This window comes from Numida meleagris, chromosome 4 (assembly GCF_002078875.1).
Source record: "Numida meleagris isolate 19003 breed g44 Domestic line chromosome 4, NumMel1.0, whole genome shotgun sequence".
NCBI classification, from domain to species: domain Eukaryota; kingdom Metazoa; phylum Chordata; class Aves; order Galliformes; family Numididae; genus Numida; species Numida meleagris.
This window is the reverse complement of record NC_034412.1, coordinates 15,928,719-15,945,812: the sequence shown is the minus strand read 5'-3', so window position 1 is coordinate 15,945,812 and position 17,094 is coordinate 15,928,719. Positions and strand designations below refer to the sequence as shown.

The following is a 17,094-nucleotide window of genomic DNA, read 5'->3' as shown; positions in this document are numbered from 1 at the left end:
TTCTCCCCTGTGCTCCTGTAGAGTTGGACCTGAAGTGGACATTAGCAGTCACCGTCAAGTTTTGCAGAAATTCGGAGTAATGTAACTGGTTCTGTAACATCCTCTTGACTTCACTGTATTGGTATTGTGAAATTTAAAGTACAGAAGAGTCTCCTGGGTCCTTTAGCAGCTCTCATTTCATCATTTGCAACAAATACCTCCCTTGTGAGGGGATCAGCGAACACAAGAGGTGACTTGGTTTCCGCTTTTTGTGACAAACATAGCAAAACCAGCTTTAACATCCTGTTTAAAGCAGCCCTGAGGTGAGGGAGCCTTGAGACGTGTTGAGCAGAAGCTGCTTTGTGGAGGAGCTTTGCTATCATGTGACTCCATCGCAGCATACACACTTCCAGCCAGTTTTGTTGTGGCTTCCATTTCCTTGCTAAACAACAGGCCAGTGACCCGAAACACAGTCTGGATGAGTCTCCAAAGGCAGCCTGCCAAAGCGTTTTGCAGATAAGGAACCTGACACATAGCTATCATTTAAGGCCAATTTATCTCGAGAATCGATGGGCCTTTAAAAATTCACCAGCTCACATATCCTTTTCAGTGATGGTACTTAACTGTTTTGTGTCCTGATTTTGTGGGCTTTTGAAAGAACTTTGATTTTCAGCATATGACACATCCATTGGTAACAGGAAACTAACAGCCTTTACTTTGCCCCTGGATAAAGACAAGAAAGGATTATGAAGATTGCAAATGTATAAAATGTGCAAAAAAGCCCCACCAGCAGGCCAGAAGTGAATGCAGGCTGTGCTTGCATGATGCGTGTGGGCAGAATTTCCTGCCCTGCTGACAGCAAGCTCACACAGCTCTCCAGTGGGCCAAGCAGGCTGTTGGCTGCCTGTCTGCTGGAAGCATCTGCCTTTTTCCATTCAGCCTTACAGTTCTCTGCACACCTGGCTCCTCAGCACGGAGCCCAGCGTGGCCAGCACCTCGGGGTGCCCTGGTGTCTGCTGGGTGTGCCCAGCCCAGGGGTCTGGTAGTGCATAGGTACCCACCTCCTGGAGGTGTGTGAGAGCAGCTGTCAGCCATGAGTGAGTGGGAATCATGGTATAAACAATGCTTTAGCATGTATGATGGAAATACAGACATGCAAATCAGTGATGATTTGGTGGCAGTGCCGTTATTTTATTACTCGAGTGTAGCTGCGCTCTAGATAAATCCAAGGGGATACATCTGAATGTAAATTCCAAAGGTAAAAATGTTCAGTATCTCATATATGGTTATAGTGTTAGGGCAAAATGCGAGAGACCTACTACAAACAACAAATGGAAAAGACTTGTTGCAGACCAAAATGCCATCCCTGTAAAAAGTTACGCTTCATTAGTTTGCTGAACTCTTTGCCACACGTTATCCTGCTAGCTAAAGGCCAAGATTTCTGCCTGTGTTAGCCCTCTGCATGTAAATGGCAACAACCACAATTCTGCCCTGAAAATATATTAAGCCTTTTCTTTGTATAAAAATCACAGACTTTCATGCTCCGGGGTATTGCTTGGAATATTGATAAGGTGAGGTAAAAAGCTCATTCCACAGTTATTTCTTCTGTCAAAGCAGCCAACAGTGCACTGACATGAGTCCCTGTGCCAGACACGGTGCTGGTCAGAGCTGACAAGGCAAGTCTAAAAGGAATGATAAAATAATCAACAACGTTCCCCTTACTGTTAGGTAAGCAGTGCTTTTCATCCACAGTCCCAAAGCATCAGTTATAGGATGCCTACACTGCTGGCTCAATAACTCTGAAAACTTTCTCCCTTTCAGAGGAAACAGAGGCATTTGCCAGTGCCCCCTGCATGCTGAGCGCATCCTGACATGAACGCTTCCAAGCTAGGTGCCTTTGGGGCAGAACTCTCTGAAGTGTTCATATCGAGTCAGAAGTTGGCCAGAATGGAGAGAAGCATATGCTGAAACCCAGCACCACAGGGTCAGGGTGCTTTTTGAAAGTGAGATGTGTTCCCTGCCCGGGTCTACATTTAGGTGTTAAAGTGCTGTAAAGCATCTGACCCTGAAACGTTCTTACAACAAAGCAGGTGTAGGTGGTCAAGCCCATGGATTTCTCCTGCTTAAGTGCACACCTGGGGGCCATTTGGGCTCTCTGTTTTGAGCACAGCATGACTGGCACTAAAAGCAGCTGTCTGGAGGGAGTCATGCTGTGTGCAACGGCACCGGGAGGGGACCGGAGCTGCCGTGTATCACAGGCTTGTTGTTAGCGCTGCTACCTTTGATTGTTGCTATGTGTTGGAGAGCATTTTGTCAGTGAGCTGAGGTGCTCACGACTTGTCCAGGAGCCATTCCATTTAATTGAGAGCCCTGAGAACATTTTTCTCAAGGCTGAAAGCATTTATTTGTAATGCTTCAGTTACAGGGGCAAAATGATGCAGTGAATCTACATCCACGAACCACATTATCACGCTTCCAGAAGCACAGCACAGAGTACCTCAGTATCCCCATGCTTTTTGTTCCTAGCTTAAAAAACCCCTTGGAGCTTAGCGTGTCAGACCTGCCCAGCAGCCTGCAAAACCCCCTGGCTCTGGTGGGTAAAACACTGCAACCCACCCCTTCCCTCTTCTCACCTGCTCTTTTTTTTTTTCTTTTTCTTTTTTTTTGGAAATGTAAGCCGCTAACACTGACCGTTGTGGAGGTTTTGCAGGAGGATCAGGACATCCCACCCCACATATCTCTCATCTGCTCAGTGCCCAGAGACATTCAGACAATGCAATGTATCGCTGCTGCTGAACCAAAACCCAAAGAAGAACCACAGCCAGGTGAAACCAGGTGTGAAGGCAAACTGCCCCTACCTGCACCTGCGGACGTGCTCCTGGAACAGCCTCATTTTGCTGGAACTGCTGCTGGAGAAGCAGTTGGCTGGGCTCTTCCCAAGGCCTCTGCCCCCGTCACTGGTGTGCTGTGCAGCGGGGCAGGCGTGCGGCTCGGCCCTGCTCCACACCTCCAGCTGCCCGCTGCTCGGGGGCCGCTTGCCGGCCCGGTGAGGCCTGGAGGGTGCCGAGGCTGCGGTGGAGTAGCGCCGCACTGTCATGATGGTGTCTGAGGAGCAGAGAGAAGAGCAGAGCTGGGAGCAAACGCAGCCAACTAGCGGGAAAGCCTTGCCTTGGGAATGTTGCTGGAGAGCACAGACTGTGATGGCAGCCATGTCAGCACCAGGAAGCTATTACTGAATGCTTCTGGTGGTCTGGGTGCTACAGACAGCACAGACAGCACCCACCAGCCTGACCCCGCAGCCACCACATCCACTTCTGGACAGCTGCTGCTCACCAAACGGCATTTTTATTCTTTCTGCTTCAGTAAATCCTCCAGGAGTGCCAACTAAGCTACAAATGAAGAAATACTCCATTTTCCCCCACTCTGATAAGAGTGAGAAGAGACATCCTTCCTGTTTATTTCCCCCTCTCTCCCCCAGTCAAAATTAACTGTGCATCTGCAAAAAGAACCTGCATCTCTGGTGTGATGTATGCAACTCCCCCCCTCCCCAGTTTGTTACTATTGGGAGATTTTCCTCAGCTTTTTCTGAAGTAAGCAAGGTCACTGCACGATTACAGCTGTTGGTCCTTTTCAGAGGACAGAAACAGCCAAAAAGGCACTGAGGTATAGCCCATACCAGTGAAATCTCATGGCAGCAAGTCAAATTCTGCTTAACTAACGACAAACTGATCTCTGAGCTGAACTCTTCACTTGAAGAACAGCAAAGCACTGCACTGAGCCCAGCACAGGGGTGCAGGCACCGCACAGAAGGTCACAGACACCCCTGACACAGGTCTGGATGCAGGCAGTGAAGGAGGCTGGAGCACATGGTCATGTCTGCTAGACAGACAGCCATGGCTCACCTCTGTCTCCTTGCAGATCCATAACGGCCCAACTGGAGTCACACACCGATGTCACGGTACCTGCCTGATCCGTGGGGGCCATGGGCAATGCGTCTGGTCCTTCCATGGGGCAGGGCGAGCTGCCCATCTCCCCGCTGCCGCCTCCCACAGCAGCACTCAGCCCGCAGGTGCGCAGCTCTTCTCTCAGCACCTGGTTCTCTCGCTCCAGCTTGTCAATCTGGGAGCGCAGCTCGCGGATGACCTGGAGGAGCTGCGTGTTCCCCTCCATGGCCTCCCGACCTCCCACTGGCGGCTCAGCCAGCAGTGAGCTCTCCCTGCTCTTAAAGCAGAGCCTGGGCCCTCTTTCACCACCAGCAGTACTGGATGAAGCCATCAGGTTGCTAAGAGAGGGCCCATGATTTATTCATCCCAAGTGTCACTTTTCAGCGCCGAGCCGTACACATTGGCACAAATCACTGACTGCTCAGTGCTGCTCCATCAGCAGGGAGTCCTTCTCTGTGCCTTCGCTCACCGCAGGGCTGGGGTACTCCATGGGACTAAGGCAGAAGAGTCTTCCTGGAGCCCACATCTCTTAGGTGATGACTGAAGGCCACCCTGTGTCTGCAGCATCGAGGCAGGGCTCGGTCTTTGCTGTGCCACAGTTCATCTCCTTTTGACTGACAGCAGGCACAGAGCTTGTGTTGCACCAAAGCCTCCAAAGAAACAGTGTTCCTCCTGTAACCTCACCCTGCTGCTCCCGATGCCTCTGCTGCCCGTGGAGCAACAGGCTTTGGCGGGGATGAGTTGGGATTTTGGGGTGCTGGAAGAACAGGTGGAGCTCCACGTGATGGTCAGCATGCTCCCTGTGACCAGACAGCTCCACACCTGCAAGCTCATGGCTGGAAATTCAGTATGGTCCAAGGCACATATGAAACACCTTGAAGTCATTTCATATAAAGGACAGAGCTTCTCACATCTGAACTCCTTCAGCAAGCTTCACAAGACATTGAACCAGTGGGAGGCTTATTCACCTTCAGCCACATCCAGATCTCTCCACTAAAAACAACTGAGCAGAAGGGTGCAGCTGGGTCAGCAGGGGGATGCAGTGCCCTGATTTCCGTGCAGTGTGCTGGCTCTATCTCTGCAGGCTGTACGAGCTGCATACTGACTAGCATTGCAGCAGCAAACACACGAACAACGGGAGGAGCTCAGCTTTTTGCTCTGCACCCTCCTGGCACACTGCATGAATTTTGGGGAAGCTTACGACGGTTTTCCTCCTGAGCACTGATTTCAAGGGCTGCTGAGCCCTCTCGGGCAGAGCAGTGCCTTCACAGCCTGACTGCAGCAAACCGGCTGAAACTTCACCTCTGCAGAAGGAGCTTCTCTGAGCTAGATGCGGCACAGAGATAAGTGATTTGTCTGTTTGGCTGGTATGTAACCTGCCAATGTCCACTGAACATCCTTTGTGTTTTGCCAGCACCATTCTCGGTCTGCCCGGCTGCCTGAGCCCCAATACGCACACCACGTGCACACAGGAGATCCCATGCGAGCTGGCTGTGCTCCAGGTTTCTGGCTTTTGGCCAGATATGGCCAAGTGTTGCAATGAAAGGTCAGTAACATGCACTGCTTTGACTCCGAGTACTCGAGGTTTGGAAAGGGTCTCATTTCCAGCAGGGGATGCTCAATGCTCTCTGAAAACCAGGCTTAACCTGAACATGGGAAACACCAAGATGCACAAGTCGCACCCAGAAACCTCAGCTGTGTTTTTGGACAGGGCTGACAGCTGAGCACAGCTGTATACGAACGCATCAAACTTTCAGAGAGCACTACAGTGCCTGCACGTGGCATTTGCACGCCTCCAGGTCTCTCTCCCTTTAAACAGCCGCAGGCTGGTTTACAGCAGTGGGAATTCACCTGCTGTGCGCCAGCTCCCTGCAAGCACAACATATGCTGCTGGGCACAAAACTGCCTCTGGTGCATGAAAATATGTGCAGCAAGAGATGTTCATAAATAGGAATGGGGCCTTTAGCTACCTACACAGGGATGGGAGGGCTTTCAAAGTAAAGCAGCAGTCACTTATGGGAGATGGGCTCATGGTTACTGAGCAGCGCAAAGTAGAAATCCATCCTAGAATCTGGAAGAGTCATTATTTGTTAATTTTCTATTCTCAAACAAAAAACATCACTTAAAATGCATGCCACGCTACATATATCCATCTCAATATAAGATATGATTCCATATGCAACCTGCATACACACACCGAAAAAAGCTTATGTGACCCTTGAACTGCAGAAAATGCCATGAGGCAGTTGCACGTCCTGAAAATGTATTGCAGGGTCACAGATGCTATGAGTAGCGCCATGGTAATGGTACAGTAATGAGATATAGCTCCTAAAGATGAGGCACAAGGCTAGGAATACAGACCACCACAAGCCCTGTTAGTAAAAGGGAGTATGCCCCATCCACACAGATCAGCTTCCTCCCCAAGATTTCTCCCTGCTTTGGAAATAACTCATGCCCATGGTATCTGCTCAGTCACAGCCGTTCTCTGATAAAACAAGTGATTGTTGCTAACTAAAACAGCTGGGGAGCCGAGCTCAAAGTGCAAACAGAAAACGCATCATATATAAACTTGATGGGAAACTGATGGGATGAAAGGGAAACTTGCGCTTCATTACTGCCAGCATGGTAGCATTCAGGCGGAGGTGTTCGCCTGTGGAAATTTTGCATTACAGAGAATTTTCAAAAAATAAAATCAATACAACATATGTAGCAACCAAGTATGTCCCATAGGGACTACAACTCCTGTCCCAGAGGACACCCATCACTCAGCCTCCCCCTGGACTGTGCCTGGCCATGCCAAGACCACGGGCAGGAGGAGCGCGCGGGCCCAGCAGGAGTGTGCCAGCAGCTGCTGGAGGCCTGGAGGTGCAGCTGATGGTCCTCCCGTGGCCATGGTAACAGATCTATATGGACTTGCCTATTTGTTGTCTTTTGGATTAGTTTTATTTATCTCAGCACAATTCACTTAAATGAGAAACGCATTCTGTTCCTTCCTTCCTTTTCTTCCCTTCCTTTTCCATCCTTCTCCTTCCTGCATTTCCCTATTGCTTGGATGCTGTTCTCAAAATCCCTTATCTCTGCTTGCATTTAATATTATTCACACCCTTCAATTTTAACTGCCTTGCTTCAAAGCTCAGTTTATGGCTTTAATTTGTTTGTTATGAGGGCATAAAACTCATTCTTTTTGTGATAATTTCAATTTTACCACATGCTAGAAATTGGGAAATACATTCAAACACATACCAAATGCTTCTAAATTACCCTCATTAGATCATCTCTCCTGAAGATTCATCCTCCCTTATCAGTCATAGTTGTAATATTGAGTTGTCAGACACCAGTTTAAAAAATGTTCAAAACCAAGCTGCGATGCAGCCACTGCCTGATTTCAGCACATGCGGTACACTGGTTTTTGCACCGAGACCCAAAGCACCGTGCCCAAAGCTCCCATGAATCTCACTTGCCTTGGTTCCCGGTGCAGCCCCGCAGAGCCTGGCGCAGCTCAGCTGGCATCACACAGCCACCATCACACTGCAAGCAGGGCCACGGAGCCACACATAGTTCCCCAGCAGTGCACGCCATTGCCCTGCTTCTCACTTGGATATTATCCAAAAAACAGAAATCCGTGTTCAGACTGATGTTACGTTGCCAGCATACTGTCTCTCCAGTGAACGTTAAGATATAATTACCCTGTAAGGAATGATTCCTATTAAACATTTAGCACGCCTCCCTCTAATTGAAATTTAAGCCTTTGGTTGCGGTTGGGTGTCAATAAAGATGTGATTAAACATAAAATATGTATAATACTTAACTCCTTTAGGGGTGTTGGGAGAGCTTCCACTAAGTTACAATTTCTTTCACACTCCAGAACTTCTCCGCATTGCTGTTTTCATAGTCCTAGAATTATTAATGCTGGAAAGACCAGTAAGATCACCTAGTCCACCCATCAGCCCATGCCTGCTCCAGGCCATGTCACTCAGTGCCACATCTGCCCCTTTCTTGAGCACCTCCAGGGCCGGTGACTCCACCACTGCCGTGGGCAGCCCACCTGAGGCTGGAGCAGCCATTTTGGGCTGCCACAGAGCAGGAGCAGGCCAAGGTGTGCCCCAGTGCCCTGGCAGCCCCTGCTGCCAGCGCTCAGCAGCCTGCCTAGAAATGGGCATAGCCTGAAGTGTCCTAGGGTTGCTGCTCTCTGAGAGTTCCCTGTCTCAGATCCCTGTAGGTGCTTGGCTTGAGGAGATGTTTATCCTACATTTTCACTGCTCAGAACAGCTTGCCGCTTGCACGAGGTGCCATATCCAATAGTTGCAGGCTTGGTGCCACCCAGACACCGAATGGCAGATGGGACTTGGGGCGCTGGCATGCCTGGTGGCTGTGCCTGGCGCTGGAAGATCACTCGGCCCTTGTTTCTATCACAAAACACAGTAGAAAATTGACTCTTGAAGGAGGAAGGCCTCCCTAGGGTGTGCCATACTGGAAGGCAATGTGGGGGAGGCCACTGTGTCTGTGTACCAGGGAGATGCAGAGCTCCCCAGTCTCCTCCCTCCAGAGCCACCAGGAAGTCCTCGGTCTGTCCAGGAGTTAAGTTACAGGTATTTTCCCTGTATTTACCATACTGTGATATTTATTCATGACTCAGGTTGCAATTTATGATGCAAAGGCATCACAGGAGAGCTGGAAAGGAGATTTTTGAGGGAGATGTTCTGCTAAGATGGCAAAAGAACAGCTGGCCTGGAAAATCAGAGTGCCGTCCTGTTCAAACAAGTTAGATTGTATGAAAGACCTTAGTGCTAATTAGCACATCCTAGGAAAAAAAAAAGGATACATCGAGTTTGCTATGAAATGTGAAAGACAGATTATTCATTTGCATGGCAGAAAGAAAAACAGGACTTCAGTACCTGACACACAGTACAAAACCAAGCGCAACTCCCAGCCCCACTGAGCACAGGAAGCTCCCTCCTGACACATCGGCTCTGTGTCACCCTCTGGCACTGGACACCCCACTGTTTGCAATGTGCTTCACCTCAGTGCTGGCCCAAGGCAGCCACTGGCCACAGGAGCACTGCTCTGCTGCCACCAGTCCGACTTCTCTCAGGGCCGCATTCAAGGATGAGCTCAGGACACCGTGCTGAGAAGCGCTTCTGTAGAAATCATCCCTCAGAGGTGTTGGTGCTGCAGCCTGGGAGAAGGCTGCACCTGTCTGTGCTTTCAGGCTACTTTGTACAAGGTGCAAGGAAGCACCCGGCCTTACAAATCCACACATTCTCCTCCAACGTCAGTGCAAGCACAGCAGGATACCACGTGTGCCACCTCAGTTGTAAGTGCACAGAAAAACAATTTCCTACACAAATAGCATTTGTAAATCAAGCAGCAGAATATTTCAGCACTTCTGCAATATCAAAGTCATATTGCAGGGCACAAAAAGAACAACAATGTCAGGAAGGGTCTATCTAGTCATAATTAATTTACAAGTGATTGGCTTCTGTCTTGATTACTCACTGCAAACTATCAGTCCTTCACAATTCTGCTGCAAACAGCTATGAGGCACATTGATTTTTTTTCTCTCCCTTAAACGAAGCTATTTACTGCTCTCCAGCGTGTCAGGCCTGCCCAAGAGGCAGAGCCCCACGCCCTTGGGAGGAGCCTACCACCATGGGTCAGCCTGCTCGCCTCTTGCTCCAGAAGCAAAGGATCACTCTCAGATTCAGGCATATTTCTGAAAATGCAAAATTCCTCTCCTGTGACTCTTCCGTTTTGTACCTTCTCAGCTCACACATAAGAGCCTTCTTATGCAGAACGGGTCTACATAATGGAGAAAGAGTTTAGAATTTTATAAGCCCACAGATCGGGGTGGATGTGGGATTCAGCTCTGTAACACCCATCCTCCGTAGTTCTGGTAGCTGAATTTTGTGGCAGCAAAGTGACAAGCCACATTCTGTAACAACTCTACAGCCTCACACCCTTCCGTGTTTCTGTCATCTTCTCCCCTGAAGGCTGGGACAATTCATGAATAGTGTTTTATCTCTCCCCCGCTGTAGTCCAGGTTCAAAGCTAATGTCTGCTAATTGCTTTTGTGCAACTATGTTGAAAGTGCTCGAACACAGCAGGAGAGCAAGAGCCATCTGGAATAACGAAATTCAAGCCTGAGCATCTCCGATACCAGTAATAAGGTAACAGCTAGAATAGGGGCTCGATTTTCAACCCCTGAGAAAGCTTCAAAGCTGGCTGCTCAAAACGAAACAAAGCAAACCCCACAACCCTTAGACTGAAAAATGAAACCCATTTTGAGTTCAATTGAGAAAACAACCCAGGGATCTCCCCAGCCTAGTGTCTGTTTGAAGCATCCCTCAAAGGCAAACCATCCTTTTGCAATATGTGTTAGTTCCAAAGAAGCCCAACAGATTTAGTTGTTCAGTTTTTGTTAATGTTAGTTAGAAATGTGTCCAAATCACCTTGATGGCTTCTGAGGTACCCACCATGAATACAAACCACAGTAAATGCAAGCTGAGTTCTTGGCATGAATCCAGCAAGTCCAAACAAATCCAAAACCCACTGAGAAAAGGGCTCAAGGTGTGGTGCTCAGAGACCCACCTCCTCCACGCTGGGGGCTCCTGCTGCCATCACCGATGACTGCATTCTCCCATCCACATAAACCAGCAGGTAATTTCACCAATTAATACATACACAGCATAAAGCAAGTTAAAACCTGGGCTCAAATCACTCCTTTGAGTAGATAATTGATTTCAAACAGCACAGCGTCTGAAGAGCAGAGCTGCGCTTTCTGAGGACAGGACGAGGAGGCTGCCAGACTCCCCATTCCACTGTGTGATTGCACAGTGCCATCCCCGTGAACACACTGCATGGCATAAGAGGCTGGGCAATCACAAGAGCCACAGGTATTGCTTTGTCACCTGGGACTATTTGTGGCAACATGGAGCTGGTGAGGCGTCAGTCACAGGGGCGTGGATTTCCTTCTCCACCTACCAGAGATAGCGCAGCACCCTGGCAGAGGAATGAACATGAAGGACAGTGGGGGAGCTGAGGTAAAAAGGAACTCAGAAGAGCTGGCAGACCAGCTTCTCTTCATCCCAGCACAATGCAGAACCATCTTGCAAGAGGCATGTAGTTTCCCAACAGGCTATGGGCAAAACTTGGGACTGCAAACTTCAAAGGAAGAAGAGCAGGGCTTTCCTTGGCATCAAGCAGCAGGATTCCATGACCCATTTCTCAAGGTGACCTCAGTTTAAGACCTTGCCTACAACCTGAAGCCATATTCTGCAGGTGGTCATAAAGGTCCCTTACCAGAGACCACAACACAATGGACAGATGGGATGCAAGAGGCATCCTGATCTCCACTGCTCTGCATCATAATGATATGGGAATGAAGCAATGCGCAGGTCCTCAAAGAGGAAATTTTACAGACGTTTTTATACACATACACAAATATTTTAATATAATGGTAACTGAAATGTTATCCATATTCTTAGTACAGCCATAATTAACTAAAAAGATATTTTTTAAATTTTGTAAAAATGACATATTTTACACATCTTCTATTTACAATTGCAATATACTTAAATGTTATAAAACATCCACTCTGACCTTTAAAATATATGTATACTAGGACTTAGTATTAGATATATTATAATTTATAGCAAACTTAGGGTTTGCTGTGTAGCTACCTGTTCAATGGAAATTGTATGATCAACCTGACTTAATAAAGACTGCTCAAAACCAAAAACTGACAGCAACAAAAAAAGACAAGGAATGTGCAAACATTGGGGCTGGCAAAAAATAAAAATCAAGCTTGCAGTTTTAAAAAAACATCACTGTGAAGACTTCCAATAAATTAAAATCATAACACATACGTCTTTTTTTTCCTGGCATTGTCCGTGATCAAATTATTTTTCAGTACTATTAATCTAAAAGGAAATAAAAACAAAACAACATCCCAGGTCCTTCCATGGCTGTGTGTTCCCCACCCATGCCTCCATCAAGCATCAGGGTTGGATGGGGTGGCTGCTGCTGGCGCAGACGAGCTGGCTCTATTGATGACTCGTGAATACGTGCGCTCCATTCCTTGCTGTTTTGCTGAATCCTCCTTGTATGCAATCTTGTCATTAAAGAGAAAAGAAGAAAAAAACATGCAACAGTGTGAGAGATCTGGATATCTTGGATTTCGTAGTGCTTATTATCTAACCAGTGATTCCCCATTTTTGGGTCATTACACAGTGATGCTAAGGATCTGGCAGAGGGAAAGGATCCCTGTGGGGGGCCAGAAGTGACCAGAGGCTGCAGCAAGAAGGAGGGGGTCCCCTGAGCTAGGGGATAAATTGGGCCTGGGGTGCAGTCACAGGCTTCTGCCAGCAGTGCTTCATGGGGCTCCCTGAGCAGGGTTTCTCTATACTAACTCTCAAGCAATCCCAGCTGAGAAGTTGCTACATCTTACAAAAGCAGCAAACACCTTCACTAGCACCTCCTCAGCATTGTACAGACTGCTCCCAGCTCAGCCCATGCAGTCACTCGGGGCATGCAGGATCCACCCCGACCTTCTCACACACATCAGCTGCAAGACTTTATCTGTAGACTACAACTATGAGCCAGCCTCCTGGTGCGAGGAAAGGCTGAGGCTGTGGGCTGAGCTGCATGCCTAGGGAGAAACAGTGGCCAAATCTTGCTCCACCTTGTCCTAGCTGCAGTCTTTAGCAAGGAAGACTTGCTTTTTTTTTTTCCCTAAAAATGCTCTATTTAGTTGTGGCTATTTTCCCTGCTTCAATATATACATCCCACTGACAGTGCAGCCATCAGCGGTGGCAAAGAAACCTCTGCCCGTGCCATCAACCCTCAGCCCCCAGGCAGCCGGTCGTGGCGCAGCTTAGCCATGCCACGTTTATTACTCAGGCAAGCACATTTCTAGGCATCAGGAGGTTCCCACTGAGCTGCTTCACTGACCAACCCAAGTTCACGGCCAAGATCCTAACAACGTGTGTCTCAACACGCTAGGAATAATACACCACACCAGTTGTTATTTTTTAAAACCTCTCTGAGCTTGAGAGTCGTTAGACATGGAACTAGATGAACAGCAGGTACAAAAATCAGCAAGTGAGAAAGTACGTAACATTAAAAGAAAACAAGAGATGTAAGAAAAAATGAACATACCACTTTTGGCTATAGTATTGAGGGAAATGTTAGACAGGGAAGAAGAGAAGCTGTATAAGCAAGGACCATGACAGAGCTGTCAGAAAAGAAGAACAAAACAAAACAAAACAGAGAAAAACATATGGTGATGAAAGAGTCACTATCAGTGGGTGAGCAAGCAAAACTCTCTTGATCATGACAGCGGGAAAGATGGCAATGCTTACTGTCTTTGTAAAGAGCACAGCACAGTTACAATAGAGACTCAAGCATTCCAACTGCAAAATAAGTATTTCGGCTACAATTTACAGTAGGCGATTTGTTGGAGGCAATGCTCTGCTCAGGAGCAGGGAATTTATGTGTTCCTTGCAAAAGGAATGGAGTGTTCCCAAAAAGTCACACTGCATGAAAAACCTAGTGCTCACGTTTATTAAGTGGGAGACTAGCTTTCAGTATGGACTTTCAAAGTCTGCTGATTTTGGTTAAGCAAAAGTCGATTTTGACTTCTGCTGGATCAACACAGGCATTATGTACAGGTCATCATTCTGTATTATTTTGTCTCTTCACTTGCTTGAGGAAAACTCTGAGCTCACTGATATAGATAATAAATAGAGGTGTGAATATTTAATAGAGTTCACTGAATATTTTATGCATGCTGAAACTCATGGGCTGCTCATGACTAATTTAAGTTGACCATTCATTTTCCATTTTTGCGGGGAACACAAGGCATGCAGTACCGTCTCCGCACATTGAGCGGCCACAGTAACTTCCACCGGAGGGGCACGAGCGGTGAGCAACCAGTGATACCCTTAGTAGAACAGTGATAAATATTATTCATGATAAAATTACTGGAAGGCATGAGGTTCACAAATCTTTATCCATCTAACCAGGAAGAGAGCACAATTCACAGAACAGCAACCACTGAGCCGGACCCCTTGGCATGCACCAAACTCTCAAAGCAATTACGCAGGTTTATGCCCTGGGAAAAGACAGCTTCATTCCTCAGTAAGAACAGCAATGGGCCAAAAAATCTTGTAAACCATTATTCTCCTCACATGTGAAGACGAAGAACATGGCATGGTCTAGTGGGGTGGAATCAGGCATTTGGGGAGATGCCATCATTGATACCAACAGTTAAACAAGGTAACTGCACACAAGCAGCACCTATCTGTGCTATGGGCAGCTAGACATACAGTGCAGCTATGAGGGAATAAATACTTCTCAGGCACAACCTAAGGTGGCCTACGCACAACCATACAGAGGTACAATTAAGCATGTTTTAATTTGCACATAGCGTGCAGAATAGCTCAATTATTGTTTACGTTAAAACATAAAACATAATAAGAAGTATCTGTATAGATACAGCAATGGAATAGAGTGAATTTCAGTTCAGTGCAGTATTTTGGAATGCACTGCATATAATGCAACCATGCATGTTTATCTTTCTAAAGTTGCTAACAGCTGAAATGGAGTTTTAAAATAATTTTGACAGTATACTTGAAAAAAATAAAAGATCACACTTACTCTGAAAGCTGAATACAAACAGTAACTACTGAAGATATCTTCTCCAGTTATAAGTTAGGTCTTAAAAGCAATTTACTGTTTTAATTAAATATGTCACAGCTGTAGGACAAAGCTGGCTGGCATAGAACAGTAGTTTAACTGATATTCTTTCCATGCCTTTAGACCTCAGTCTGCAGTCCCATGAACATTCAGGTTTTCAATATCCAGCAAGATGGGCAGAAGACAAATCTTTGTCAGGCAAGTAAATTCACTATATATAATACAGCTGAATTAAAAAAAAGAGTGGAACTATGTTTTCTCAGTGACTGTTGCACTGCCAGACCTTACTTCTAGAATTCTGCTTCACAGCTTCATTTGTCACTAGAAGAAACAATGAGCTGCTTTCATTTGGCCCCAGACATCATCAAAATAGGCAAACTAACCTGTTCATTCATAACTGCAGAGAGCTCATTGAGCATATCCCTATAGTGAGACTTCATTTCTCCCTGATATTCAAATTGGTCCTCCTTAATAAGGCGTTCGTTGACATCAAGAGCATGCCCACATGCTTCTGCAAATTGCCTACAAATACAAAATCACAAACAACAACCATACAAATATTGTAGTAATCAAAAAAATATATATGTATCACTACTGTACCACTTCCTCTCCTTGCACATTATACTTTTCTAGAAATTAATTTCAGAAATCATCCTCAGATCAAGAGGAACACTGCCAAAGGGATAGGTCGAAACTTCAGCAAATGTTTTCTTGAGGATGACTTGTAAGAGAGGGCAAATGCAGATGTAAACCAGCGTGCTTCAATTCAGAATAACTTCATGTCATGTCACTCCTCATACTATGCAGAAGATGGCAAACCTAAACTTAATGTTTACCTGAAGATTTCCTTCAGAAGCTTAACTTGGTTATCAGGATATCTCTTTGCATTTGTTTCTTCCAGAAAAGCCCGAGCATAGGCCATTGGTCCAGCATTTACCTGGGGGAGAAATATACAGCTTAGGTGCACAAAACAAGTAGATTACTGCCCATTTTTCTTGTGCTCCAAAGGCCTGGGAACTGGCCTCAGGTAACCAAGATGGCGTGAAGAGTATAAGAATCACTCCTCTTGCCACTTGGATGAAATCTGATGAGTTTTACTGACAAAAAAGGAGTCAGCCCCGCACAAACTGCAGAACTCCGCTGGCCTTTGGAGGTGCTCAGCTTGTTAACCATCTAGAAAGCTGTGCATTTGAAGAAATTTCAACGAGGGCACCAGAAATACATGCATGTCTCACCAGGACCAACTTTTCTAATGGAATGACAAAACTAATCCTGAAAAACCCTCTCTTTAAACTACTTGCATATTTGGCAGCGTGACAAGTTTTATTCTCAAGTGATACATGGTGGTCTCGTTAGGAAGGTCTTAACATTTATTTAGAGAAGATTTGACAGAATTAGTTATGTTTGCACATAAATCCAACACTCATCAACATCAATGGAAAGCTTTCTACGGCCGTATGCTTTTGGAGCAGTGCACTGGAAAACAAGATACGACCAGAAATACAAAACAGACAAAACATGTCTGGAAGGATAAGAACCAGAATAAAAATTCAGGTGGAAAAAAAAAAAAAGTGCGTGTCTAATTTTCATTACCTTGACGCTGACACTTCCTTGGAGTTTAAGCTGTAGACGGATCATATCCACTTCTTCCATTGTGCAAAGCTGATTAAGCTCCGAGACCTTTTTGGACATCTCATCAATTGCTACTTCAATGGGATTCAGCTCCGTGCTGGTTTGGCTTATGACTTGAATACGCTTCTTCACATAGGGAAACAAGTGGCTGGCTACTCAAAAGCAAGAAATGCATTAGAGAGGCTTGGCCAACAACAATGCAGTATTTAAGAAAGCAAAACAAGTCAGTCAAAGGTTTAGATTGTATTAACTTCAACACTGTCTACACAGAGTTCTAATCACTAAGTGAGCAATAGAGTTCAGCAGGTCTAAACTGACTTTTTGACAGATCAGATACTGGAAAAACATTTCCTTTTGAATTCACCTCTGTTTGCTACTGAGCTCTGTCAGATCCACATGGCAGAAAGCTCTTACCACTCAGATTTCAAAATGTATTAATTCCTTCTTCTGAATTAAAGCACCAAATGATAAACCTGTAATGAACTCCAAACACCTCAAATATCCCATTGAACAAGTTTCAAGACAGAGGCAGGAGCTTCTAGCTTAGCTGAATAATTATTACACACCCATAGATGATCATTATTAAAGCAATGTTGTTAAAAAAGTAAGGAGTCAATCTTAGTATTCAACCTAAATACTACAATGGGAGAGGAACCATTAATTGGTAAAGCCTCTTCTTTTCAGTACAGCCATTTTCATGGATTTCAAGAAACCTGGCAGTGATACAGTATGGGGTATTGTTCGATCTGAGCTGTTTAACTTTCTCCTGATTATCCTACACACTTCGGAAGACCTCCCAGACCCCAAATAGGCCCTCCTCCAGAGAGCACATGGTGCCAGGCAG

General features: G+C 46.2%; 1 protein-coding gene across 9 annotated transcripts in view; it reads right to left on the bottom strand.

Moving 5' to 3' along the window:
• The window catches only part of DOCK10 (dedicator of cytokinesis 10), a 216,482-nt gene continuing 210,754 nt past the window's right edge, over window positions 11,367-17,094 (bottom strand). For all 9 annotated transcript variants that reach the window (XM_021394712.1, XM_021394708.1, XM_021394709.1 and 6 more), the window contains 4 exons: window positions 16,212-16,402; window positions 15,455-15,555; window positions 15,002-15,140; window positions 11,367-12,033 (listed from right to left, as the gene is read on the bottom strand). In XM_021394712.1, the coding sequence (XP_021250387.1) occupies window positions 11,914-12,033; window positions 15,002-15,140; window positions 15,455-15,555; window positions 16,212-16,402 (551 nt within the window). In that variant the 3' untranslated portion in view covers window positions 11,367-11,913. The remainder of the gene's footprint in view (window positions 12,034-15,001; window positions 15,141-15,454; window positions 15,556-16,211; window positions 16,403-17,094) is intronic.